The sequence below is a fragment of the Aulonocara sp. 'chitande type north' Nkhata Bay genome, linkage group LG23, assembly GCF_057382095.1.
Source record: "Aulonocara sp. 'chitande type north' Nkhata Bay isolate Kocher_YH1m ecotype deep benthic linkage group LG23, A_spYH_male_GT1.1, whole genome shotgun sequence".
Lineage (NCBI taxonomy): Eukaryota > Metazoa > Chordata > Actinopteri > Cichliformes > Cichlidae > Aulonocara > Aulonocara sp. 'chitande type north' Nkhata Bay.
Window position 1 is genome coordinate 34,955,679 of NC_141365.1, and position 25,122 is coordinate 34,980,800.

A 25,122-nucleotide genomic window follows, 5' to 3' on the forward strand; every position below is an offset into this window, starting at 1 on the left:
TAAAATACAGCTGTTAATGGAATTCGGATTAAAAGTGCTAGATAATGCTACAATACATTGTTTAGGGTTTTAGGGTCTGTTTCTTTTCTTTGACTTTAATAAATACCTGTAGACTCACATGGCATGCAGTAAAACCAACACAAGAGCACTGTGTGCTAACAGGTATGCTCTTAAACACAGATTTCAGGTTTATATTAGCAGACTCATTTGTAATGAAGTAACTCTTCTTTGAATAAATATATTGGTCTACCTGATCAAGTAGCATTTATTTTGGGCAAGCAAGGCAATTAGTGCTTGTCCAGTGAAATCTAAAGATAGACCTCAATTAAAAAGTACTAAGTGAAAGCAGTTTATCTCCTTTCTTCTCAAACAGAACTCTGCTCGGTTCTCAGGATGTTTGCATCTATCCTTTGAAATACTGTCATCTTGTGGCCACAATTGGTTATAATCTTTTGAACATAGCACATCCCTCTTAGCAGTAACTTGATGATTGTCTGTAGCTGATTCATTTAGTGGGCCTGAATGTGCCTGATCCCATCTGCCGGTGGATCACTGACTTCCTGACGGACAGGAAGCAGCATGTGAGGCTGGGAAAGAATGTCTCGGACTCCCGGACCATCAGCACCGGCTCCCCTCAGGGCTGTGTTCTTTCTCCTCTGCTCTTCTCCCTGTACACCAACTGCTGCACCTCCACCCACCAGTCTGTCAAGCTAATCAAGTTTGCAGATGACACCACCGTTATTGGACTCATCTCGGACGGGGATGAGTCTGCCTATAGGAGGGAGGTTGAACGTCTGGTGTCTTGGTGCAGCCACAACAACCTGGTGCTGAATGCCCAGAAGACAGTGGAGATTATTGTGGACTTCAGGAAGCACACAGCCCCACTCCCCCCCATCATCCTGACTGACACCCCCATCACCTCTGTGGACTCATTCCGCTTCCTGGGTACCACCATCACCCAGGACCTGAAGTGGGAGCCCACCATCACCTCCGTCATCAAGAAAGCCCAGCAGAGGATGTACTTCCTGAGGCAGCTGAAGAAATTCAACCTGCCAACACGGACGATGATGCAGTTCTACACTGCAATCATCGAGTCCATCCTCACCTCCTCCATCACCGTGTGGTACGCTGGAGCCACTATCAGGGACAAACAGAGACTGCAGCGTGTTGTGCGCTCTGCTGAGAAGGTGATTGGCTGCAGACTCCCATCTCTGCAGGACCTGTACACCTCCAGGACACTGCGGCGTGCAGCCCGGATCTCAGCTGACCCTTCTCACCCTGGACACAGTCTGTTTGACCTGCTCCCCTCAGGCAGGAGGCTCCGGTCCATTCGCACCAGAACCTCTCGCCATAAGAACAGTTTCTTCCCCTCTGCTGTTGGACACATGAACAATAACCATATGACTGTTCCCGCTACTAACACATGACCCTACGCTGTGCCACTGCATCATTTCATGTTTGGCACTGATCACCACCTGCACTCATGTATATATCTTTCTACGTAGCACTCATAATTCTTATTCTCATGTATATATCTCATGTATATCCCATGCACATATCTTTCTACATAGCACTTTTAATTCTTATTCTTACTTTTATTTTTTTTCATGTCTATTTAAGTGCTATTTATGACACTATGTTTGCACTGAAGCACCGCAGCAATTTCCTAATGTTGTAAACCTCAACATCTGGCAATAAACCCCATTCTGATTCTGAATTCTGATTCTGGACATCTGTAAATTGTAGCTACATCAAAATAACCTGGTTTACACTCCCTCAAATGGGCTCGGCACTCCTTCTTTAAATATTTATACCATGTCTATGTCATGAGGAACTTGTATGAGTATACAATGCATAAATGTATCAATTCAAATGCCATTAGACACACTTTATCCGTCAAATAATAGCACTCTTACCAATTAAGACTGTAGACATTTTAAACAAGCATTCAAGCATTCAGTGGCAACACAATTATTCAGGGTGATGAATTAGACATAAAGATAACAGAAAGTTCATTAAAGGCTCTCCAACTTGTGAGAGTTTAGCCTTGAGCAAACATTTGTCTCATTTGTTTGGGTACCTGTTCCCATCTCCTCACTGTTGAGTCTCTGTGGAGGCCCTCCGAACAGGGAGGAGGGATCCTCTCTGAGAATCTCCTGACAGTGTTCAATCATGAACTTCACCAACTCACAAACCTACAGGCAGAGAAAAGTGGATACTAAGCCAGTGTAGTAACATAGGTCGGAATGCCAGTCTTCAAGGCTGCGTGAAAGCACTTTAAGCATTTACAGTAAGCCAATTATCTGAGCAGCTACTTGATGTTACAAAACTTCATACTATGTGGAACATTTCTCAGACTTTGCTCCGTTCCCGTCCCAAAAACAAGAAGTCAAACTGGTTGGAAATGAGAGCTTTCAGCCTCTATGAAGCAGACATTCCAGTAAGAAAACCTTGAAGGTGTTTAGTGTTATGCTGCTCTGACTAACACAAAAACAACTTTCAGTTGACTGTTTAATCAACTTAATACGTTCTGTAACTAACATAGTAAAGACTTGAACGTGGGTTCATTTATCCTAGTCTCCATTAGGAAGATATTTTCCCCCAGACCAGCAGATCTGAAGTGGCAACTTCTCTGCTCTTTGTCACTGTTTTTGTTGTCTGCAGGTAAAAATAATGTTTTCCTTGTGAGTGAACTGTGAAGCTGCCCAGACTGATGTATTTAATTATGTTGCACTGATCCTACGAGTCAAAGTCATCATAGGAGTGACAAACTCTGTCTGAGGTTTGGGTCAATTTGCAAAGATGTTAAATTGATATTTCACCTTAGAGAAATTTTTTTGAACAGGGCCTTGAGGAGAGACTCAGTATGGCACAATTGCATTCATTTAGCAAAACTTTGCTAACAAAAATTCTGATGTGATGCTGTTGATCTTCCACACTCACCTTCTTGGTTCCTTCTCCCTCCACCTCAGGGCTACACGGCACTCCAGGTGGCCAGAGCATGCTGGGAGCAATGCACACTGACAGATTAAAAGTAGTCATTTGGTTCTCCTGGGCATTGCCTTGGATACCGTGAAGAACAGCCAGCAGGTAGCGTAGCAGGAGTGCGTTCTCTTTGGGCAGCCGGCAAATCATCCTTCAGGGAGACAAAACAGTGATTGTGTAAAATGTGTTTTAGCTCCTGTGATTAATGTTCAAGCAGTACAGAGCGTGTTGTATGTTACCTCTGTACATCTTGCACCTGCTCCTCCTCCTCCTCCTCTTCTTCCAGCACCTCCATCCAGTCTTCATGGAGCTCACAGCTCAACAAGCTGCCCGGGATGCTGCGCAGGAAATCCTAAAGACAAGCATGCACCAACAGTAAAAGAAGAAAGAACATATCAATCGTGAAAGGAACAATTTTTTGTTCCACATAAGAAACCCTTTTGCTCCTCCCTGAGCCTGGTTGTGCCGGAGTTTCTTCCTGTTAAGATGGAGATCTTCCTTCCCACTGTCGCCAAGTGCTTGCTCATATGGGTCCTGTGATTGTTGGGGTTTTCTCTTTATTATTGTGGGGTCTTTATAACATAAAGCCTCTTAAGTTGACTGTTGTTATTTGGCACTAACGAGCTCAAGCCTTTATAACATTACATAATCACACATTCTGATTACAGTTCTGAAGAGTTCATACAGATCATACATCCAATCCACGACAACCTGTTTCTCAACCGAATAATTGGGTCATTTTAGATCAAAAAGAGGAGTGATCTGAAGTGTCAAACTTGGATCTCCAAGGGCCAAAACCATGCACTCTGAATATACTTAGAAGGAGCTTACCACACAACAAACTCACAGCAAACAGTTTCAAAACCCTTAAAAAAAAAAAAAAAAAATCAATAAAAAAAGGGCAATTTAAGAAAATTGCAATACACCCTGATGCAAAAAAACATAATGACATTTTATTCTGATCTTGTGGATACATATCTACCTGTATCACCCTAAACCCTCGAGGGTTGGTGTCCTGCAACTTTTCCATGGCTGTATCCCAATTCAGGGTCTGCAGCCTTAAAGGCCTCATTTTAAGGCCGATTACGTCACAGTGGCGCGCCGAAGGCTGTCCCAGTTCAAAGGCTGCTCGAAATGCGGCCCTCAAATGCGTCCTTCATTTCCCTGAATTTTAAGGCTGTGGCAGTGTAGACTTCGTGGCCCAACATATTCCACAATTCATAGCGCGGCAGTCGGTGTGGATAATTTTGTGGAGCGGCCGAAGAGTAAACTGTGAAAAGTAAGTACTAATAATAATAATGGATTGGATTTATATAGCGCTTTTCAAGGCACCCAAAGCGCTTTACAATGCCACTATTCATTCACTCTCACATTCACACACTGGTGGAGGCAGCTACAGTTGTAGCCACAGCTGCCCTGGGGCAGACTGACAGAAGCGAGGCTGCCATATCGCGCCATCGGCCCCTCTGGCCAACACCAGTAGGCAAGTAGGGTAAAGTGTCTTGCCCAGGGACACAACGACCTGGACAGAGAGCCCAGGGATCGAACCGACGACCTTCCGGTTACAGATGCGATTCCCAACCCCCTGAGCCACGGTCGCCCCAAGTACTGAATATTATGTCACTTATTTATGTGCAAATGTTTAATAATGAAGAACATTAAAACATTACTGTTGGCCACATGTCGGCAAACTTATTTGCCATTAGCGATGTTTGTACGTTCAGCTTTTACTTGCTTTTAAAGCCTTTAAAATATAATAATACAATAGCTGACCTTAATCTTACAGAGAATGTGATGATTTTGTGGATAATTAAAGTCAGTGATATATCCACAAACACAACAAGCTGAAAGTCAGTGATGCTGCTCGGTTTGCAGTCCTGAATATCACGGCACAAGTACGATTCACTGCACTGTTAATGTTAGCTATGTTATATTGCTGCCCCTGTTCGGTGGTGTCGAGCCAAACGGACTTAAATGTGTGTTTGAACGAGCTGACGGTTCACTCGTTAAGCTGAAAGTAAGATGCTTTAATCAGAGGAGTCACACATGTGTCCACTGTACCATCTGGGAACTCTTCTTGTTTAGCACTCGTAATAACACAAACACTAAATCCTCCTGTTTGTAGCAGTGTATACACCTGAGACTGTCACCTGTCTGTCTGTCCTGCACTCTCTCTCTTTTTCTTTCTCTCTGATTGTGGAATAAAAGTATGAACATGTATTTATAAGTCACACTTGTGTTTGAATCCTGCAGCTTATCACACATTTGATTTCCATGTGTGACAACTGCAAGTGTCCAGAGTGAGGACAGACTGAGGGACCCACTGCTGCACATCATCTGTGAGGCTTTGCACCCCTGATACATACTGAAGGAACAACATTTGTCTCTTATGTATAATACATCTATATATACACTGTCAAAGATACTTGAGTGTCTTTGAGTGAAGATTTAAGGTGTTAGGACTTATGAATAGCTGCAACTTGAATCTTTACTGAAGCTCAGTATTTGACACAGAGTTCACTCACATGAATTTCACTCACATGTGCTGTACCAGTGTACCTCCACATGTGATGTGACAATAGAAGTGATTTGATTTGAGAGTTCAAACTCACTGCTGCAATAACTAATAATGATTAATATAATAACTATCATATTGGCCATATCATATTTACACTGACTTTAGTCTCATGAACAACATTAACTATTTGTTATTTACTAGCTAATCTTATATGATTGTTCAGTACAGATATGAAGCCCAACAATCATGTTTTACAGTCCTGTGGTCTCAGCCTCAGATACTTATTAAATCACACAAAGCTCTTGTAGAAACAAACAAACAAATGAACAAAATATGTTCTCCTTCATTTCTGTCAACCACACGTTTCCAGCTATCATGGTTGCTAGGCAACCTGGGCAGCGCGACGGAGGCTAGACCGTCCCATTTCACAAGCCTCACACTTCCGTCTTTGAGTACGCGGCCCTTGAGGACCGTTGAGGCTGCGTACTTTAAGGCTGCAGACCCTGAATATACAGCCCATGTGTCCCTGTTGATGAATCTAACTGCACATTCAAATTAAACTTGTCTCTATCAGTTGAGATGTGAAGATGTGATGGGGTAATAGAAACGTAGCTGTAGTTGAGAGTTTTTCTTTTGTGCTAAATGTACTTGAATTGAAATCACTATCGACTGCTTTGTTGTCAAGCTGTGTAAGCTAGCCTGTTAGCTTGTAGGTGCTGTGGAGATGACGCAGGCTACAGGAGCACCGATTGTATAGATGTAGATAAGAACCTATAGGTGGTTTAGGGCATTCTGCAAATTAATCATCCTTTAGTGAGTTGAGCGCCTTAGGAAACAAATCCACATTGTAATCTTGAGTGTGCCCGTTGGCTCATGTGACAATGTATTCAGTCCTGTGCTATGTTGTTGTTGCAACAGATACATATTCCCAAGTCTGAAATTGTGCAACAGCACAACAGTGAAAAAGACATTCAGATTAATTGATGGGAGTGCATGTATGAAGAACTTTTGTTCCTGAATCCAGTAGGTTCTGGTTGGTCTGTTTAAGTCGGAGTAAAAAAGTCCTCTTACATAAAGTAGAGAAATTATTACAAGAAATTATTCAGTGTTAATTGGAAGTAACAATTAACACTGAATAACACAGAATTATTTCGAATTAACACTGAATGCGCTGTGTGAAGACGTTGTCGAGTTTAAGCACTCATGCACAGAGGCTCTGTTATCCCTCCAGATTAAACAAGATTATAGTCTAGATTATATTAACAAGCGTACTATGCTCCTCTGCTATGAACAGGCTGTCCTGCAGCTGCGTACACTACAAAGATGCAGAAGAAGCTGATTAATGCCGTCTTAACAGATGTGGGTCAGTAAGCGTCAGAGATTCACGTACACAAAGAGCACACCATGGTGCTGTAAACCAATCTCCCACCTTAAAGACTCCAGCTATGATGAAGATGTGGTCTCGCGTCAGAGGAAGCTGAGATTCTCCAGCATCCAGAGCATCCCGCAGCTCCCTGACAGCTCGGGCGCCTGCCGGCCGACGGAAAATCCCACGTGTCCACGAACCCTCGTGGTACAGAAACGTCAACATGTCCTGTGAGAGAGAAGAGATAAAAATTAGAGAGTGCATCCTTGTTTATTTTTTTAAAGGTACAGTGTGTAAAATCTCACCACTAGATGTCAGTAAATTGCAGATTGCTGTCAGCTGTTATTTCTCCCTTCCGAATTCAAGTGCATAATCCAGCCAGCCTGGTTGTTGTGGGACAAACAAGTCAGGCCATGGTTCTGTACTGAGTGTAGGGTATAAGTCCATTGTTTGCCCCAGCTAGCAATATGCTGGTGTTCATTTCTATTCACTCTGAAGGAACGTGCAGAATTTCATAAAAGGAGTTCAATACGAGTTGATGAGCTAGTGAAGCTCATTTCTTTGACACAAAGCAAATAAACTCACAGGATGTGAGAATCAAACTGTTTATCTGAGCAAAACCATAATTTTTTAGGACACTTTTTAAAAAAGTTTTTAAATTTGAGGTTATTGAGTTATTGAGCTGTATACCTACTTTGCCAAGATGAGGAAAAAGGCCCAAACTCAAAGCCAGTGAAAATATGCAGCCAATGCTTAAAAATAAGCTCTTTTATTGCACAAACCAAGTCCAAAGAATTGTCTTTAGACCTCCGAGATCTGGGGAAGTTCCCAATAAGCACAGAGGCCTCCATGATCCATAAATGGAAGAAGTTTGGAACCAGGAAGACTCTTCTTAAATCTGGCCACTCTGAGAGATAAGGGTAGAAAAGCCTTAGTCAGACAGGTGACCAAGAACTCGATGGTAACTATGACAAAGCTCCAGCTCTGTGGAGAGAGGAGACCCATCCAGGAGAACAACCACCTTTGCATCCATCAGTGTAGATTAGCGAGATGGAAGCACGTGATAGCTGGCCTGGAGTTTGCCAAAAGGCACCTGAGAGACACTCAAACTATGAGAAACAAAGTTTTCTGGTCTGATGAACTCTTTAACCTGAATGCCAAGTGTCATGTCTGGAAGAAACCAGGCACTGCCCATCACCAGGTCAATACCATCCCTAAAGTGAAGCACGGTGGTTTCAGTAACATGCTGTGGGAATATGTTTATAGCAGCAGGGTCGAGGGAAAGATGAATGCAGCAATGCACAGAGACATTCTTGATGATAACCTGCTTCAGAAAACCAGAGCACTCTGGACCTTAGACTGGGGAAAAGCTTCATCTTGCAACAGGACAACAACCTAAGCACACAGCCATAACAAAGGAGTGGTTTGGGACCACTCTGTGAATGTCCTTGAGCGCCCAGAGCTCAGACTTGAATCCAACTGAACAACTCTGGAGAGCTCTGAAAATAGCTGTGTACTGACACTACCCATCCAACCTGATGGAGCTTGAGAGGTTCTGCAAAGAAAAATGGGAAAACTGCCCAAAAATAAGTGTCAAAGATTGTATCAACAGGTTAAAATTTCAGGTTAATATTTACATTCATGCTGATCTGTAAGATGTCAATAAAAACGTCCATGAACCAAATGAAATGTGTGCTTTCTGTCACTCAGTGCACACGCTCACCATGACTGGCTTTGGCAGAGTGTCCCCTGCACAAACGGAGCTGAGTGGCTGGCCGAACAAACAGCCTCGTGCAGTGCTGAGGGACAGCTCATTCAGGTTCGAGGAAGAGCCTCGCCAGAAGGCCCAGGCGATGAGCGAGCGCCTCCTTTTGAATGGCTTCCCAGAGAAATCTGAAGAGATGACAGCAGCCCAGAAAGCATGAAATTGTAATGCTCTAATTTTTATTTTGAATTTCTTTGACACAGAATGGATGATTTTACCTGTGTGCTGTTGTGGCGGCTCAACAGGTCGAGGCTTGAGGATGAACTGAAACTGCTTGTACACCTGCAGCTGCTCTGCCTTCAGTCTGTCTGCAGGTGGAGCAGCAGCATCCCTGCCTCCTCCCTGAGAGTATCTCACATGACTCATGTGGATGCTGAAGGGAAACTCATGACCTAAGAGAGAGAGAAGAAGAGACAATAGTGCTCCCTGAAGGCTCAGTGTTGTTGCTATAAAACAAGATCACATTATGAGTGAGCACACACTCTCTCTGGAGCTGCATCACACTCGTCTCCAGGGATGAAAGGTACTAGTGTGCCTAAAAAAAACCATCTCACCCCTGTGTCATGCACATGAAGATCAAAAGGAAGAGAATCACACAGCTGGTTCAGGAAACAAACTAAATACAGAAAAACAACTGACAGTCTGTTCAACTAGTGTGCCCCAAGCTCACCTACCAATTAGAGGATAAGGGGCGTTGTCCCTTTTGGAGAGGACCCACAGCTGGAAGTCTTTGATATTTCCCTAAAAATAGAAAAGAAAAAGAAAGATGAAGAGTCAAGGAGTCAGGAAAACAAAATACACAAAGGAGTCCTGAGAGAAAACCACAGCAGGCAGAGCAGAGATGCGTATTCTTTTTGACTTTTCACATGCTGTTTGTGTTCACACAACCGTGGGGTAAGTAAGAAAACACAGTACTGAGCTTCACTGGCTTTTTGCAAGGTCGGGCACTGTTTCTTTCATCAGATGGCCAAAGTGAGTATTATAAAATAGGTAAAGAGCCAAACACTGGACATTTGAATTGAAACATGACAACTTAATAATAATCAGAGGTGCGGTGCTGTGTATTAAGGTAAAAGAACACCGCTCATACTCAACTACAAACAAGCACATGGCTAAACGTTGGATTGACTTTATGAATAAAGTGTTTTTGGATTATTACTTACGATGATGCCAAACTGCTGCAGGGCCAGGCGGATCACCTCATTGGTTGAATCTGAGTTGCTGACTGGGATCGTTTTGGCCTAATTACAGGAAAAGCAGCACAGAAACACAGGAGATACTGATGAGGAGGATGAACAGAGCATCGCACTGCACTGCGAGTTGTAACAACACCCTACAGTTGTACTAGTATACACAAATAAATCAGCTGTAGGCCCTACAGTTTAAAACTTACAAGAGCAAATGTATTGATTCCTTTCCCGTACACCCTCACAGGTATGGTTTTCGGTTCTTCTATCTCTTTTTCTTCTTTTATACGACTGGAAAGGAAATAGTGCCTGTAAGAATAACTCTTTCTCTAACACACACAGTAAATACGATACTTTGTTGACACATGAAGGAAGTGTACCTCTTAAGGAGGGCGAGCCATTTCTCCTTCTGTTCTGCTGAGCTGAAGGGAAGCACAAACATCAAAAGAGCATCATGTATCACTGCAGACTGTGTGTGTGCGTTCATGTGCGTCAGTGAGTGGGTCATAATACTAACTGTTTTGCTTTTTTTAAGTACAGCAACTTGCAGCATTCTGCAGAATTTCAGGTTGCAGGTCACAAAGTCAAGCTTAGCTAGAATCTCAGCCTACCAGATCAGCTGATCTCAGTCCCAGCCCTTTCGCACATCCACTTCACGCAGGTAGGGTGTGATATTTAGTTGCTTTGGTCTGCACACAGTTGCCGCAGATCTGCAAACCACTTTGCAACCCACTGATCTATGTGTCTGTTCTGTGGGTCTTGCTGGTGCTCATGCCACACGCAAAATATGCAAACTACTGCAGACGGTGTTACTGCTTAATCCATGACTATAAAACTTTTACAGCCACAGTACACCCGCTGCTTCACAGTCTGTTGCTAACGTTCTCAGCAACCACTTCTAAGCCTGCTGTTAAGGCTCAGGTAGCTGCTGCAGTATTCACCTGAACGATAGGTGTCACCACACAGACAATACCAACACATAACCGCCGATATAGGAAAAGAGGAAATCCAAACTGAAAGCCAAGACATTGCAGAGTGCAGAAATAAGACCTAAACTGCGGCATGTCCCAGCAGTTGTGACGTCAAATTTGTCGCACAGCTCCAGGTGACAAGGGGTCAGCGGTGAGCATAAAAAACAGCCTTAGTCTTCCTTCAGAGTAGGATTCCTGCAATGACTTCAGGCAATGTGGTGTTACTTCTCTTGACAACATCAAGTTGATGTCTCCCAATTTTCTTTTTCTTTAGTGAAGATTTGATGCAAAACATAAAGGCGTTACCCTTTTTCTCTTTGCTAATGGGTTCTTCCAAGATTTCCTGGAGCAAAGCAACACTCCAAAACATACTCATTTAAACCCCACACCCCAAATTCTACAGATTCAAATAAGTCCAAGACATTTTGACTAACCCTGCTAACAAACAGAAGAACAAAGAAAAAGTGTCACATATCTAACAGAAAATTTACTTGCCCTTTGTTTCTGTCCTAACCAAGCTGACATGATTCAGGGTGCATCAAATCCTGCTTTGTAGCTCAATCAGTGCCTCTTGGCCTATATTCTTACTCTGCTGCTCAAACTTCATCAGCTCCCTGGACATATAGATAACATCACCTGGCAACTGTGGCAAAGATCAGCATGTCTCTCTCTTCCAAGACACGTGGAAGCTCGAAACAAACAGAATGCTAAAGGCAAAAAAGTCTCTTCTTCCACTATTCAAATGTTTAAATTGACACATATATATATATATATATATATATATATCGTGAACCTCAGTTCACGATGAAATACTTTTACTCCTCATCATAAAAGCAGGAATCAGAACTTCCTTTTGAAAATAATGGATAAGAACAAGGCCTGATGTGTTAATGGTTGCACGGTAGGATGTCACTGAGCTCTTTTGCCTCATCCTGTCTGTTTTCTGTTCCTTTGGCATTTAAGGTCAAGTTTACAGCATCAGCAGCATATTTTCTGTGGAAACATAAACACCTTCACAGCTGTTGACGTGAGGCAGCGTCAGCGTGAACAAAGTTTGTACAAATGTCGTTTCTGGGTCAACCACATCACAATGAGCCCATGTTAAGGACTTCTAAACACCTTGGTATAAAAGAAAATGTGTTAAAATAAGTACAATTCACCACCGTGTATGTGTGTGTGTGAATATTTGTGTCCGTATGAGTGCAGCATGTGTGTAGTACTGCTGTGCATCTTTGTGCGTGATACCTAAAGGTAGCGACACAGTTGCAGGTGGGCCACCCCATTACAAAGCTCCTCTCTGGGTTTGTGCTACCCTCACACACCTCGTCCATGCAGCCTGCCGTCCACATCTCACACACACGCACCTGGGCTTTCTGCTTGAAGTGGTTGGCTGACCTAGGAACAGAACACACACACACACACCTTACACTTAAACCTTACACCCAGGCATTAACCTAATTACCGTGTGAAGGACAGGAAGAACAGCCAAAATGTTCCTAATCTGCTTCACAGAAAGAAAAGAATACACACACACACACACGTCGGGTATTCATATCTTGTGGGACATCTAATTAACATAATGCTTTCCCTAGCCCCTTAGCCTAAGCCTAACACTTTGAGTCTCAAAAATGCCTTCAAACTTGTGGGGACCAGGATTTTGGGCTGTTGATCCACAAGTATAGTGAACTTCTAATTTCTGGTCCCCACAAAGATATGAATACATGCTCACACACAAACACGCACGCAAGCACACACACTTGTGCTTACTTAGCTTTGGCAACCACCAGAATGTCAGTAAAGAGGAAGAGGTGTCTGTCCTGAGTCTGCATCCCCGTCTTTAACTGAGCATGTCCTTGGAGAAGAAACGACCTATCAGAACTAGTCAGGAAGGACTGGATCAGCGGACACGTCTCTGGACACATGGGAACCAGGAAGCTTTCTCTGGAACATGAATAAATGGAACAGATTAACCTCAATACACTGCGACAACTTATGATACATCTCTTTCACTTAATCAGTGGGGTTCTCTATGAGTTTGGTGGTTTTTCCAGCAGCCCTTCACATTAAAAGCTTTGGCTCTGTTTAAACTAGAAGAACAGCAGCTTCTTCCTGCTCTGCTGCTATTCCAGCCAATAATATCAAATATTATGTGTTAATTGTCTGCTGTGGTTCAAAAGCGTGCAGTTTGGGTAATTGCACCAAGGTCGAAGACCATCAGCAGTACATCAAAGATGACAAGCAAGTGATGTCCTTCAAGGAGAAGCTGCTCAGTTACATGGCAGGCCCTCCCCAAATCACTTTACTCTGAAAGTTTTACTTGGGGAAGACACTAAACCTCAAGCTGCCTTGAATGCATCACAGTGTGAGGGTGCGTGAAGGTTCTATAGGCAAAACAGAAGTGCTTAGCTGAAGTAGAAAAGCATTGTATAAGTATCAATCCATTTATCAAGGGTGGAATTTCAAAGAAAAGTAAAGAACACCAGTTACAACAGTGAAATTCTCTCCACTCATTTCTTCTCACATTTAGTAATTTAATATGACTAAAGATCTTTACAAACAGAGCATATTTAAGCACTTTCACAAAATGCTAACAAACTTATGTAGCACTGTACTGTAATACTTTTAAACGATAACATTCAGAGTTCATATGTTGGTTTATAACATTTTTGAAAGTTGAAATGATCTCAGCATATCAGTGAGTTATACTATCAGATGAAAAACACAGCATTAATTTACATGATGATCTAAGTCACCTGTTAATCTTTCGAGGCACTCTCACAATAGTGTCACACTGTAGGACGCTACATCCTTCTTTTATATACAGTCTATCACTGCGACCCCATACAGAATCCAAAAGTAATTAATGTTTGCTTTTTTTCCCTTTTGAAATTAAATGTTAATTTTTAAGATAAACTGTATGTCATCTGATGGGAAAGGGGAGTAGGAACCATGAATTGTACTTGTTATTAACCTCTGGCTCTCTTCCACAGCGGTTCTCTTATCCTGTCCTCATTATCTCACCCCAACCGGTTGCAGCAGATGGCCGCACCTCCCTGAGCCTGGCTCTGCTGGAGGTTTCTTCCTGTTAAAAAGGAGTTTTTCCTTCCCACTGTTGCTGGAGTCGCTAGAGGAGGTCATATGACTGTTGGGTTTGGCCTTGAGGCGACTGCTGTTGTAATTTGGCGCTGTATAAATAAAATTGAATTGAATATAAATATTGTACCTGAGACAAAAGAGCAAACAGCCTTCACCTGAATGCTTCATGCCTCAGGAATGTTCTACTACAATAATTACTTTGATATGACCTGTGCTACCACTTCTTATTTAATAGAGTAACTTGTTTTTGAAGCAGCGTGACTCACTTATAATGCTAAGCAGCAGCTAACTCATTGGTCGAAACTTTTCTGTCTTGCAAGAAGATATTTGGAGGTTTACAACATTAGTTTATCTCAAAGCATCTTTGGACGTCCCTGTAGGTAATAAAAAAGAGTCAGCCTCTGCCTCTTAGGCCGAGAGGTTAGTGTCTCTGTTATTAGATTATTCACTTCAGATCTCTGTCTCTTTCTGGCATCCTTAATCACCCAACACAAGATAGCCTGCAAGTACATCAAAGCACTCTCCCTTATGTAAAGTTCACGGGAGTCACTGGTGAGTAGGGTGCGAGTGAAGTACTCTGGAAGCCAGAGAAGAACTTTTAAAAGTTTTATTGATGAAATTTTTGTTTTTCCCTCACTGGTCTAGCCCTTTTTCTTCTGCTATTTTTACAATATAAATTCCAATTCGTATTAACTACTAATTAATTCTCAGGCATCTCACTTATACTGTTAATTGTTTCACATTTTATATGAAGCATTACTCAGTTAATATTAACTAAAAAAAGAAATAGGATGGAGACAAAAGTACGTAGGTAATATAAGTTAGGAACATGAACCCTAATTAGTGAAAATGGGATTCCTGTTAACAACCACACTTGTAACGCACTTGAAAAGTATTTAATATTCCTAAAATGTATTTGAGTAAAAACAGAATTACATGATGAGACAAGTCATAAACAGTCATGTACTTAAGATGCTGCTGTATAAAGGAAGTGGATACCAGATTTAAAGAGCCCATTAAACTGCTTTACAACTGTGTGGCTCACTGCACATGTACAGTGTTTCTAGTATGCACTTCCATTCGCTTCTTAAAACTAAATAAATTTTTTCAGACCTTGGAAAGGTTTTATATACCCACACTGAATACAATTATGTGCAAATCATTTAATCTACACTTGAAGTTCTGAACCCCACTGTAACTGGGTTTGTTGTTACACCACAAATGCACGTTAAAGCTCAAGAAGACAAGAAGGATTTTATTTTCTCTAACTTTCCTACCGCAAATTGTTATTCAAACAATTTGGGAAAAAGGCTGAGTGGTGCTGCTATCTCTCTTCATAAACCTGTGCCAGCATCTCAGAAGTCCACTAATTAATCCTATTGTTCCAATGGGAACAAGAGTCTACGTAGTAAAGGCACCCCGCCAAAAATCAATCCTGTACCTTAAGTCCTGATAAACCTTAAATTCTTGAGTTTTTGTAAGGACCAAACAAGCAAAAAATAATGTGTTAATTAGTGGGTTTCAGGACTGCTTTGAGCCTATTTGGTTACCTTTGGACAGGACCAGGCAAACGCTTTACCCTTTTTCCAGTCTTTATTTCATGCCAAGCAACCCTATGAGTAACTTAGAAATGGTGTCATCACCAGCAGAGCAGCTCCACACCTACTGTGTACATGATTTACACGTTCAGCACTATCTGCAGCACATTTAGCATAGTAGTATCACAGCTACTCTGACAGAGTGCAGTCAGGTGGTGTCTTCATTGTAACTTGCTGACTAGTTTTATAAAATTCTTTGTTGAAAATCAAATAAATAACCCCGTCATCTTCTCTTTTTATCTTTATTTATTATCACACAACATACAATATGAGCTCATACGTTGATATCTGAATTGACCCACCTACTCTGTAGCTGATGAATCTAAATTGGATATTGATGTGAGATGGATAAAGTGTATAAAAAACTGTATGAATAAATGTTTAAATGTGGTTTGTCTAAAGGTGCTTTGAGTGGTCACTGGAAATGTGCTATACAAGTGCCAGTCCCTATAAATGTATGTGCCAAAATGTAGAGCTACAGTTGCTTTATAGTTTGCATACACTCACCAAGGGCATGAATGTCATGACAATTTTGGCCTTTTAATCATTTCTTTAAACGGTTCCTGTTGTAGAGTGCACTGATTGCACAGCAAACCTATTTAATGATTTGTCAAAACTTTGCAAAAGTCTGGGACAAGTCCCAAACTGTCATCCTCAGAGAGAAGAAGGGAGGAAATTGGTTAAGATTGGTTAAGATCAGGGGTCCCCAACTCCAGGCCTCGAGGGCCGGTGTCCTGCAGGTTTTAGATCTCACCCTGGGTCTACACACCTGAATCAAATGATTAGTCCATTACCAGGCCTCTGGAGAACTGGAGAGGTCATTTAGCCATTTAAATCAGCTGTGATGGATCAAGGACACATCTAAAAACTGCAGGACACCAGCCCTCGAGGCCTGGAGTTGGGGACCACTGGTTAAGATGTTCAGCAACAACCCATGAACTTCAAGGCTTAAGCCTGCCATGAACTGGAAACTGCTGGAACACCAGTGTCCTTGTCCACAGTGAAGCGACTTCTATAACACCATGGACTGAAAGGGTGCCTACAAAGACAGGAGCCCCTGGTCCAAAGTTGACACCTCCAAGCTTGAGTAAAATTTCAGCTTCCAATTAGGGCAAGAAAAATGTCTCTGATGAAAGGTTTTATGGGCAGATGAACAGACGTAATGCTTTCAAACATAAGAGCGTTGTGCCAGCTGCCAAGCATGTTGGTAGTGGCATCATGCTCTGGGGCTGTTTTTCGGCAAATGGTACTGGTACATTGCACAAAGTAAATCAAATAGTGTAAAAGGATGAGTCCACCTAAAATTTCTTCAACTTCACTTCAAACCAAGAAGCTAAACAGTTGAAACTTGGAGACAACTGGGTTTTACAATAAGGCATCCTGAATACACAAAGAAACTGGTTTTGGAATAGATAAAGCAATCATACATTTCAATTGGCCTTATCAAATCCCTGATCCCAACCCTGTTGATGTATAAGTATGCTTAAATGCTGGGTCCATGCCAGGAAACCATCCATCCATCTTCATCCGCTTTATCCGGGGCCGGGTCGCGGGGGCAGCAGCCTAAGCAAAGAGGCCCAGACCTCCCTCTCCCCAGCCACCTCCTCCAGCTTATCCGGGGGAATACCAAGGCGTTCCCAGGCCAGCCGAGAGATATAATCTCTCCAGCGTGTCCTGGGTCTGCCCCGGGGCCTCCTCCCGGTGGGACATGCCTGGAACACCTCACCCAGGAGGCGCCCAGGGGGCATCCTTGTCAGATGCCCGAACCACCTCAGCTGGCTCCTTTCGATGTGGAGCAGCAGCTGCTCTACTCTGAGCCCCTCCCGGATGGCCAAACTTCTCACCCTATCTCTAAGGGAGAGGCCAGCCACCCTTTGGAGGAAGCTCATTTCTGCCGCTTGTATCCGCGATCTCGTTCTTTCGGTCACTACCCACAGCTCGTGGCCATAGGTGAGGGTAGGGACGTAGATTGACCGGTAAATTGAGAGCTTCGCTTTTACACTCAGCTCCCTCTTCACCACGACGGACCGGTGAAGCGTCCGCATTACTGCAGCTGCAGCCCCAATCCGTCTGTCGATCTCCGGCTCCCTTCTCCCATCACTCGAGAACAAGACCCCGAGATACTTGAACTCCTCCACTTGGGGCAGGAACTCATCCCCGACCCGGAGTGGGCACTCCACCCTTTTCCGGCTGAGAACCATGGCCTCAGATTTGGAGGTGCTGATCCTCATTCCCGCTGCTTCACACTCGGCTGCGAACCATTCCAGTGCGAGCTGGAGGCCCTCACCCGATGAAGCCAACAGAACCACATCATCTGCAAAAATCAGAGATGAGATTCTGAGGCCACCAAAGCGAAAGCCCTCCGCCACTTGGCTGCGCCTAGAAATCCTGTCCATAAAAATTATGAACAGAACCGGAGACAAAGAGCAGCCCTGGCGGAGCCCATCACCCACCGGGAACGAGTCCGACTTATTGCCGGCAATGCGAACCAAGCTCTTGCAACGGTTATATAGGGATCGAATGGCCCGTAGCAATGGGCCAGACACCCCATATTCCCGCAACACCTCCCACAGGACACCCCGAGGGACACGGTCGAATGCCTTCTCCAAGTCCACAAAACACATGTAGACTGGTTGGGCAAACTCCCATGCACCCTCAAGTATCCTGGAGAGGATAAAGAGCTGGTCCAGTGTTCCGCGACCAGGACGAAAACCGCATTGTTCCTCCTGTATCCGAGGTTCGACTAACGGACGAACTCTCCTTTCCAGCACCCTGGCATAGACTTTCCCAGGGAGGCTGAGGAGTGTAATCCCCCTGTAGTTGGAACACACCCTCCGGTCCCCCTTCTTAAAGATGGGGACCACCACCCCGGTCTGCCAGTCCACAGGTACTGCCCCTGATCTCCACGCAACATTGCAGAGGCGTGTCAACCAGGACAGCCCTACAACGTCCAGAGCCTTCAGGAACTCGGGGCGGACCTCATCAACACCAGGGGCTCTGCCACCAAGGAGTTGTTTAACTGCCTCAGTGACCTCGCCCCCGGAAATTGGCGGGTCATTCCCCTCATCCCCAGACTCTGCTTCCTCCTCGGAAGACGTGTCAGTGGGATTAAGGAGGTCCTCGAATTATTCCTTCCACCGCCTGACAATTTTCTCAGTCAACGTCAGCAGCGCTCCGCCAGCACTATACACAGTGCAGGTAGAGCACCGCTTTCCCCTCCTGAGACGTCTGACGGTTTGCCAGAATCTCTTCGAGGCAGTCCGAAAGTCTTTTTCCATGGCCTCTCCGAACTCCTCCCACACCCGAGTTTTTGCTTCAGCCACTGCCCGAGCCGCATTCCGCTTGGCCTGTCAATACCTGTCGGCTGCCTCTGGAGTCCCACAGGCTAACCAAGCCTGATAGGACTCCTTCTTCAGCCTGGTGGCTCCCTTCACCTCTGGTGTCCACCATTTGGTTCGGGGTTTACCACCACGGCAGGCACCAACCACCTTGCGGCCGCAGCTCAATGCAGCAGCTTCGGCAATGGAGACGCTGAACATGGTCCATTCGGACTCAATGTCCCCAGTCTCCCTTGGAATGCTGTTGAAGCTCTGCCGGAGGTGTGCGTTGAAGATCTCGCGGACTGGGGCCTCTGCTAGACGTTCCCAGCACACCCTCACTACGCGTTTAGGTGCACCAGGTCTGTCCAGCGTCCTCCCCCGCCACCTGATCCAACTCACCACCAGGTGGTGATCAGTTGACAGCTCAGCCCCTCTCTTTATCCGAGTGTCCAGAACATATGGTCGCAGGTCTGCTGATACGATTACAAAATCGATCATCGACCTACGGCCTAGAGCGTGCTGGTGCCACGTGCACTTATGGACACTCTTATGTTCGAACAGGGTGTTTGTTATGGCCAAACTGTGATTAGCACAGAAGTCCAATAACAAAGCACCGCTCGGGTTCAGATCAGGGAGGCCGTTCCTCCCAATCACGCCCCTCCAGGTCTCGCTGTCGTTACCCACGTGAGCATTGAAGTCTCCCAGCAGGACAACAGAGTCTCCAGGTGGAGCACCCTCCAGCACCCCCCCCCCCCCCCCCCCCAGGGACTCTAAGAAGGCTGGGTACTCTGAACTGCCACTCGGCGCATAAGCGCAGATGACAGTCAGGACCCGTTCCCCGACCCTAAGGCGCAGGGAACAAACCCTCTCGTCCACCGGGAAAAACCCCAACGTACCGGCAGCAAGCCGAGGGGATATTAGAATACCCACCCCAGCCCGCCGCCTCTCACCAGGGGCAACTCCAGACTGAGACAGAGTCCAGCCCCTCTCCAGGAGACTGGTTCCAGAGCCCAAGCCATGTGTAGAGGTGAGCCCGACTATATCTAGCCTGTACCTTTCAACCTCACGCACTAACTCAGGCTCCTTCCCCACCAGAGAGGTGACATTCCATGTCCCTATTGCCAGTCTTGGCAGCCGGGGGTCAGTCCGCCAGGGCTGGGTCCATGCCAGGAAACCAACCAATTAAAATTAATTTCAATTTTCTTGGCAGAATGGTAAAAAGTGAATATTTTCTTAATCAGAGTATAACATCAAGTCAATTAAACTTTGGGATAAACTTCTGGTCAGTTAAATAGCAGAGGGGTTGTTAATCAGTTTCAGGTGTTTCGGTGTTAATAAATGAACCACAGGGGGACCAGAGGGGGAGCAATGACACAACCCCAAAAACAGGAATGGTTTTACGGCTGGAGACCACTGACCTTTTTTCTCCTCCTCATCTTATGTGACTGTTTTTTTTTAACCAGTTCTGCATTTAGCTAGATTCAGTGTCGCTACTGCTACCATGAGGTAATACCTGGACCCTACAGAGGTTGCACAGTTAGACCCATTAATCAGTTTCACTCAAATCACATGTGACAGATGTGAAAGGTCCTGGAGAAGCTGTGGAGAATGATATGCTGCCTGTAACATTGTTCAGCATGACCAGTTTGGTGGTGGTCAGTGATGGTCTGGAGAGGTGTATCCATGGAAGGATGCATGGACCTCTGCAGGCTGGGTAACGACACCCTCACTACCATTAGGTATTAGAATGAAATCTTTGGGCCAGTGATGCTGGGTTCCTCCTAGTGTATGACAATGCCTGGCCTCATATAATAAGAGTATGCAGGGAGTTCCTGCAGGATGAAGGAATTCATACCATTGACTGGTCGCCGTGCTTGGGCTAAATCCAATAGAACAACTCTGGGACATGATGTTTTGGTCCACCTGGAGCTGCTAGATTGCACCTCAGGCTGTCCAGGAGTTCAGTGATGTCCTGGTCCCGATCTGGGAGGAGATCCCCCAGGAACATCTGTCGTCTCATTAACTCAGATGTCAGGCGTGCACACAAGCACATGAGACACACAAACTACTGAGTATCATTTTGAGTTGCTGCAATGAGCAGTGACAGCCTGCCACTTCTTTTTTCATTTTGATTATCAGAGTTTTCTTTGAATTGCCATCAAACGATCTGCCATCCTTTCGTTCCTAACACATTACTCAGTCCACATGTCCAGCGTGATTTTTCCCCCCACAGAACTCTGATGTGTTCTTTTATTTTTTTGTGCAGTGTATTTGTGGATTAGAGAAAAAACTAAATAATTTTGGACAAAGAACAGTTCAAAGAAAACATTAAAAGCCCAAAATTACCATGACATTTATGCCTTTGATAAGTGTATGTAAACCATCCACAAGTGGTGAATTTGTTGGACAAAATCACAGTGAAGCTTGGAAACATGCTAAGAAGGTGTGAACCAGCTACTATTAGGTTTTAACAAGGTTTTCTTCTTCACTTTCCCAGTGCATATGTTCAAAGACAGAGGCTATTAATAGCTACCTGATCCTCTGATAAGTATGGCAACAGGAGGATTATCTATCCTAACAGATCCAACACCTCACTTAGGGCGTGTGTGTGTGCACGTGTGTGAGAGTGTGGCTTCAGGGTTTCATCAGTGGCCTGGGCTGCAAGAGGGTTTCTGAGAGGGTTGTATGTGACTCATTCACCCTACTTTGGAGACACTAAATCTATCTCTGCTCAAAGACTTTCAACCTCAAGTGTTTCCGATGACCAGTGTCTTTACTGTTCTTTGTCAAAAGGTGTCTACAAAGGTTTAAAAAACAAGGCTAACAATTAAATTGTATTAGTATAATTTTAGACTTATATTTAATTTACAATTAAAGCTGTTAACTATCAATGCAGATGGTTGTTGCTTTAAATCACAAACACTGTGACATACAGGTGCCGCATATTAAGATCATATGGTGGCTCCAGTAACTAGCTTTACAGTGAAAAGTAAATGAAACATAGATACCAGAGTCAGCCTGACCATGTCTTTTACAGTACCTGGAGAGAGTCTTGGACCTGGTCAGAGCCTTGGTGATGACCAGAGATGGGGCGGACTGACGCCGGTAACTCTGAGACTTTGTGCGCTAAAAAAGCAAAAGAGAAAGATGGCTGATGAAGGGGGAGGGAAACATTTCTAATATTAAATTCATACCACATGGCATCCATCAAAGAAACTATTTTGCAATTAAAAATTACGACTGTGTATGGTATATGGAGCTTTGTTGTTTCTGATTGGCTGGTAAGAGAATAACACCTCACAAGAAATGAGAATGGTAAAAAAAAAATAGCAATGGTGGAAAAAGTATCGTAAGAACAATTGCGAAGTTGTCTGCCACAAAAAAGAGACATGCTTGTCAGCCTCGATAATCTACCTAAATAATGTCATTTAAAGTTTTGGTTTAGTACTGCAACTCACACAATATCTGACCACACTGCTTAGTGAGTGCTTACTGAGAGTTGGACTCGATGCTTATGTGATGTTTACACTCTCCTCATTTGTTATGCAAGTGTCCTAATGTTCAACACATTCATCACAGCATCAGGGCTGACTATGGCCTCCAAAAGGACAGGGACAGCAGAACTGAGCTTAAAACACAAAGGAATGCCAGAGCATTTCACAGCAGCCTCTGTTTGTTTTTGCCATGACAGTTCTGACCTTTCTCACATGTTAGTAAAAATCCAGTGTGTGTAAAAACAACATTTTTCATGCTACCTTCCTACTTTCACTTGCTTGGGACCATGTTGATATCCTGTTTTTCTTTACAGGATCTGATTACCCAGGTTTCCCACATAAGGATAATTAAAGTTTCATTGAATCTAATTGTAGAAGGATTTGTCAGCATGAAACAGGGCTGCAAACAAACATTACATAACTACAGTTCTTTCACTGGATGTCAGAATACCACACTGACTAACACAATCAGCTAATACATTGATCAGTGGTTTTTGGACAGGTTAAGTGGGTTAAGGTAGTCTTTTGTTTTGTGTAGTTATTACATGTAAGTCATAGATATGTGAAAAGTGTGAAAACACATTTTAAAGATAACAAGCTCTTAATCGTGCTAGCAGCTCCATCATTCTGTGATTTCATAAGTCTACTGCTAATGTCAGCAGGCTAAAAGAGGTTACAGTGGTTCCACTGACCATAATTAGCTTGTCATTAGTGGTATTTATCATGTTTCATATAAACAGTTTCACATATAAATGTGTCTCAGGAACAAATGTGAGCAGCATATTTAGCTAAAAGTGCAGTCAGGTTGCATTTTGGTGACTGTGAAAATTTTTAAAGAATGGTGCAACTGTGTTAACTGCAATAACTTTTGGGGATAACGCCGCTAAATTAGCCTAATATCAATGATACTGGCTTTTTGAGCCATTGGCTTATTTCAAATAAGAAGACATCTATCAGTAGCAGTGGCAAGTTCTTCTGTTGTGATGCATTAATGTGTTTCTGGATGTTTGAAGAAAGTGTAATTATTAGTTTAGCAGTTAATTTATAATGGTTTGTTTCCCTGACAATCAAGCAGATTAGCTTACTAGCTATAGTGCCAGCTTGGTCATGTGACCTTTCCTGGCAGGGTTGTAGCAATCCCTTGCAAAGCTTGACAGGATTCATCCTCTGGGGACCACGAAAGCCTGTATCATTTCATGTTAATTCGTGATGTCACTCTGTCCAAACACTAACCTTAGAATTCTAAATGTGGGAAAACCTCAGTCCGTCTTCATCCTACATCCACCATGCACGTCCACACATTTTTCACAATGTAATAACATTGATTTAGCTAGGTCACAGGCTGCTGAAACATTCCTTGTACTCCAGTTACAATATTACAATGTTACCTTTCAGTCCTAAAAATACACCAATGTTAGCTTCCGTGAAAAAGTGGGTTTACTGTGGGAAACAGCGACTATAAAAACCCCCAATTTGTCTAACATAAACATAACCTAAAAATAGTTTAAAAAATAACTGTAGTGATGATGAACTCACTAATGTAACAGGACAATTGCTCATGCAGCTTTCTGCCCTTTCCACCAGAGTTTATAGTATTTACACAAACCGTTTTCCTTACACTGACACCGTGTTTCTGCATTTTTGCATTTTTGACTCAGCACATTCATCAAGCACAGCTGATGTGTAACAGTTATCACTAAACCAAGGACAGAGCGCTGGCTGTGCAGTGAAGGAAGACTTTGTACCACAACTTTTTACAGTAACTGCAGAGAAGAATCACTGGGAAAAAATACTTTCAATGAATGGAACAATATGTATACCTATAATAATTAAAAGCTATTTTTATTACTGATCTAATTAATTGATAGGTTATTTTTAGTGGTGGCAGTAATACTGCGTGGTCCATTGAACACAACAGTCTGATATTTGATGGGTAACAGTTTAATTATTTCCACTTTTCTGTCTCCTCCTCACTTCAGTAAAGGATTAAAAAAGCTTTAAATAAATGAAGTGATGTTTGATGTATTACAGGGCAGCCTGTACAGGACAGTGTGCCTAAGGAAATAGCTCTGAAAAAAGCAGAACACTATATTTGGTGTGTGTATAATATCATCATTATTAACTTTTAAAAACGTGTTAATCTGTGATATGAATTCTCTTGCCATCTGCCTTTTGTCTTATTTTCTGCAAGTAAACCTCCACTCATTTATCGGATAATTACCACCACAAAGAGTCACAAAGTAGTGACACTTCTGAGTCTAATTGTCAGCGGGATAGTTTTAGACCATCATGAAATACAAACAAACACAAAAACAATTGATTTGCGACACTGGCATAACAAACAGAGTCAAATTCTGTCTGCACCACATAAAGCTACAATTCTTCACAGTTTCTATCTTTACAAACTGAAACAAACAAACATTTGATGCTTTTTACTCCAAAATAAACTTGAATGACTACCTGATGATCAGAATAGATTAGCTGTGGACTGACAGCTACTGTTTCCAATACAGAAGACACTGCATTTATCATAGAAATGGTTTCGGTACACAGAGAATAGTTAATACCAGTAAAACTGAAACGCATGCTTTGACTAAACAGCCTGGGGATGATAATCGATAACAATAAAACCCTTTAAATCTGATTAGCATTTGAACACATGTATGAAGTAGTTAGCCTGCAGAAAGAGTAAATGTGAAGTGTATACAAGACACACCACATTTGAACACCTCTTTAACTCACACGTACCGTTTAAATGCCACAATTATCTAAACAAATACAGGAATTTATGACATTTTAAGTGTTTATTTTGTCGACAAGGC

General features: G+C 43.3%; 1 protein-coding gene across 2 annotated transcripts in view; it reads right to left on the bottom strand.

Annotated features, from left to right (window-relative positions):
- LOC147302312 (rho GTPase-activating protein 20-like) overlaps positions 1–25,122 on the bottom strand; it is a 35,179-nt gene that overhangs the window by 6,649 nt on the left and 3,408 nt on the right. For both annotated transcript variants that reach the window (XM_086281936.1, XM_086281937.1), the window contains exons 2-14: positions 21,847–21,932; positions 12,560–12,733; positions 12,038–12,187; positions 10,202–10,243; positions 10,028–10,112; positions 9,798–9,875; positions 9,309–9,375; positions 8,853–9,026; positions 8,593–8,762; positions 6,933–7,097; positions 3,225–3,337; positions 2,944–3,136; positions 2,081–2,195 (exon numbers count right to left, since the gene is read on the bottom strand). In XM_086281936.1, the coding sequence (XP_086138062.1) occupies positions 2,081–2,195; positions 2,944–3,136; positions 3,225–3,337; positions 6,933–7,097; positions 8,593–8,762; positions 8,853–9,026; positions 9,309–9,375; positions 9,798–9,875; positions 10,028–10,112; positions 10,202–10,243; positions 12,038–12,187; positions 12,560–12,733; positions 21,847–21,932 (1,612 nt within the window). The remainder of the gene's footprint in view (positions 1–2,080; positions 2,196–2,943; positions 3,137–3,224; positions 3,338–6,932; positions 7,098–8,592; positions 8,763–8,852; positions 9,027–9,308; positions 9,376–9,797; positions 9,876–10,027; positions 10,113–10,201; positions 10,244–12,037; positions 12,188–12,559; positions 12,734–21,846; positions 21,933–25,122) is intronic.